General features: G+C 39.8%; 1 protein-coding gene across 1 annotated transcript; it reads right to left on the bottom strand.

Annotated features, from left to right (window-relative positions):
- Positions 1-1,895: 1,895 nt before the first annotated feature.
- LOC139714157 (uncharacterized) lies at positions 1,896-2,894 on the bottom strand. The gene has a single exon (XM_071625878.1). It carries the CDS (start codon positions 2,892-2,894, stop codon positions 1,896-1,898), a length of 999 nt encoding a protein of 332 aa, XP_071481979.1.
- Positions 2,895-3,388: the final 494 nt, after the last annotated feature.

Genomic DNA, 3,388 nt, shown 5'->3' with positions numbered 1-3,388 from the left:
AAAAGATACGAAACAGCTGGATTACTAGGCTGTTGGAAAAAAAAAAAAAAAAAAACATGAACTAAATACCACCCTAAAAAAGTGGTCTAATGGTGGTAAGCTCTGAAAATATAGACAATTGCAAAAATACCATACAAAGAGTGGCGGGTTTTTGCGGTGGGCTCTGCACACTTCGGGTAAAAGTGCTGATAATGTTCTAAAATTTTCAAAGAACACCCCTAAAATGCCTAACATGGTGTTTTAAAATGTGAAGAAAATAGGGGTACATGTGGATGTAATTCAATAGACCATTTTGAACAGTGTAACGAAACTCTTGCATGTCCTGTTCACGAAAATTCACTAGAGTTGCCCATTTACGTGGGAACGTAGTGAAAAACGGATTGAGTAAAGTATAATAGGGACCAAAAAATAAATTGTAAGAGGCCTGGCTTGGCCTGTCTATAACGTCATAGATGTGAACGTCAAAGAAGTGAATACCAAGCTTATGGGCCCAAAGAAACGAAACAGCTGAACTACTTAATGCCCGGGGGCATATTGCTGTTAGGAACAGAGACGCCGGTGAACTAAATATCACCTTAAAAAAAAAAAGAGCGGTCAAATGATGGTAAGCACTGAATGCGGCAGATACCATGCAGATAGTAGCATTTGTTTTGTTTTGTTTCTCTCTTTTCGGTGAGCTCCCCACCCTTTGGATGAAAGTGCTAACAATGTGACTATTCTAAAATTCAAATTGTCTTGAGGGACGTTAGACAACTATTAACATAATCCTCAGAGGAGGAGATGTAGCACAGGTACAAGAATAGTAGGACAAAAGAAAAAAAAATGTCGGTTTTATAATCAATATTTAAAGTTGTGATTCAAATTGCGCCGCATCTTAAGTATCGGGGTAAAAGGAATAGTACGTGGCATGGCGAGTACGTCAAAAACAATTATTATAATTGAAAAATTACTTGTACTATATGATACCCTGTTGGGCGTTAGAAAATAATTGATTGTTATTTATATACGAATAAAAAAAAATATACATATATATATAATGCCTGGGGTAGATTAGGTGAAGGGTGGACAAAATTTAAACAGTAAAATTATTTATTTATCTATTTATTTTTCACAATGCATGGACTAAAATCCTAAGAAATCACACCAAGGTGTACTTATAATTCAACATCTCTGAACATAAGAAAAATGGCAAAACCGTGGGTAAACCATAATATATCATAAATACTGGGTATATCGTTGATTGAGGGGTGAATAAGGAGGGAAATTATGATTATTACCGTTAAAAATATATATGTTTGGTTTTTTTTTTTTTTTGATAAAACGTTTGTCTTTACGTGTGTAAATAATAACTCATGATAATTTCAATATTGGAAAAAACTCAGTAAAAGGCATTCAAAGGAGAAAAGGGTTGCTTAGCTTGGTGTCGTAACATTTGATAAAAATGAAATAAGAATGTGGCCATCCTTTGTGATACTATTACACTGTGTTGCTCACAAGTAGTGGCGTGCAGAAACGCGTAGTCGATAGAAGTGTACAGTGTTTCTCTTTGTGTACCTATCAAATGGACAGCAACGTTTATCAGAGTTATTCAATAAACTTATCATTACTAACTTCACACATAGTTTTATATAGAGGAAAAGAACAAAGGACTCATCTGCATATTGCATGTGATGCGTATCATAGGAATACACATATATGCAAAATGAACGACAATAGACGAAAACGTATATAAAGACAAATGAAAAGTACTGATTCAACTTGATTGAATTACAATGACATTTTTTTTTTTAATGTGGAAAGGGTATTACATTTAGGCCTACGAAAACCACAGAAGAAATTTGTGACTTTACCTCTTCATATTACAATCATAGGTATTCGAATAATTGGAGCAACGGTCAATCCGACCAGGTAGACCAGGCGGAAGATGGCTCGTTTGGATGTTTGGTCATGAGAACTACTTTGGCACCACGAACTGCTATTTTTGTTTTCAGATTCTTGGTCTTGCGGAAATTGTATGCGATGGATGCTAAACGGCCGCGTTCGCGTTTCATCCTCGGGGGGAGGTCGGTGCGGACCGTGATGCGGACCCGTGCTGGGGACTTCTCGGTGGCGTTCCTTGGGCGTCGCGGTTGCTCGAAAGCACGAAGCAAGTTGTCACGATCACTCATCCTCGCAAAGCGGACTATGATGGGGTCCGGAGGTTCAGGGGCGTTGGTAGCGCCAATGGGGGTACTCTTGGTGGGGAGACGATGGATGTTAACCACCGGGATCTTCATCGCTTCCTCTGTTGAAATTTCCAGAAGGTGGGCGAACGCCTTCGCTGCTTCTTGATAAACATTCTCGTTTGGGTGGGATACAATGCCGTAGAAAAGCAAATTTTGTTTGCGGTGGTGAAGCTCTTGTTGAATAAGCTTGTCTTCAAATTCGGCCTTCATTTGATTTAGTTGCCGCTGAAGTTCCGGGATTTTCTCGGCCTCAACGGATTGGATCCTCGCAGACGTGTCGGCGACCGAACCTTCAAGGTCCTGCATAGTGGATTTCACTGTGGCAATATCGGTTTTTACGGCATTCAGATCAGAAATAACGTGGTCCAGTTTGTTATTAATTTCCGTCTTGAAATCCGCAAACATGTTTCGTAGTTCAGAAATGATAGCGTGACCAGTATCTGATGGAACGTTGGGGGCCTGCTCAGAATCGCCTCGGCAGCTGGTGGGGTGTGGTTGGTGGGGCATGCCGGGTCTACTCGCCGAAGGCCTGCCAATTGACGAGGAAGCACTCACCGGTCTAGGTTGAGGGGGTGTGCTGACAGAAGTTCCGCGGGGATTTTTGTCCTTTTGCACGGTAGATTTACGGAAATTATAGGCAGAGCTTCCTTTAATTGGTCCAGTGTTCATATTTCTGTAGCTGCAATAAAGATTTAGGTAGCATTAAGGTATGCAGTTCATAGTAGCTGGGTGTTGAAGGAGCTAGCTGCGCCCCACGTCCGTCTCGTTAGCCGGCCATGCGTATATAGCCGGCCATGCGTATATCGCATATATTACTGCCTAAACGGCCCGAAATCACCCGTCCGCTTTTCTTAAATAGTTTTACGCTTTACCATTTTTATTGTTTTTCATATATAATACATAATTACGTAATTTCAAAGAGGCCAAAGGTCAACAAAAGTATGTTAGAATTATTTCTGTTACACACAAGACTCTTGGTTTAGTCCTAATGGGCTTTCGAGTAAACATAACTTATAATAGACAAAAAGAGACATGCAGTGATCTATTTTGTTTAATTCAAGAAGTTGTCGAAATGAGAATAATGTTGTTGTGCATTCCAGGGAACAATAGGCCATTATGGATGGACTCTATACAATTGTGAAAGAGTTAATTCATAACAACTT

The sequence above is a fragment of the Diadema antillarum genome, unplaced genomic scaffold (assembly GCF_040938485.1).
Source record: "Diadema antillarum isolate AM-2024a unplaced genomic scaffold, OU_Dant_1.0 scf00000045, whole genome shotgun sequence".
NCBI lineage: Eukaryota > Metazoa > Echinodermata > Echinoidea > Diadematoida > Diadematidae > Diadema > Diadema antillarum.
The sequence above is the reverse complement of the archived record's forward strand: the minus strand, read 5'-3'. Positions and strand labels throughout refer to the sequence as shown.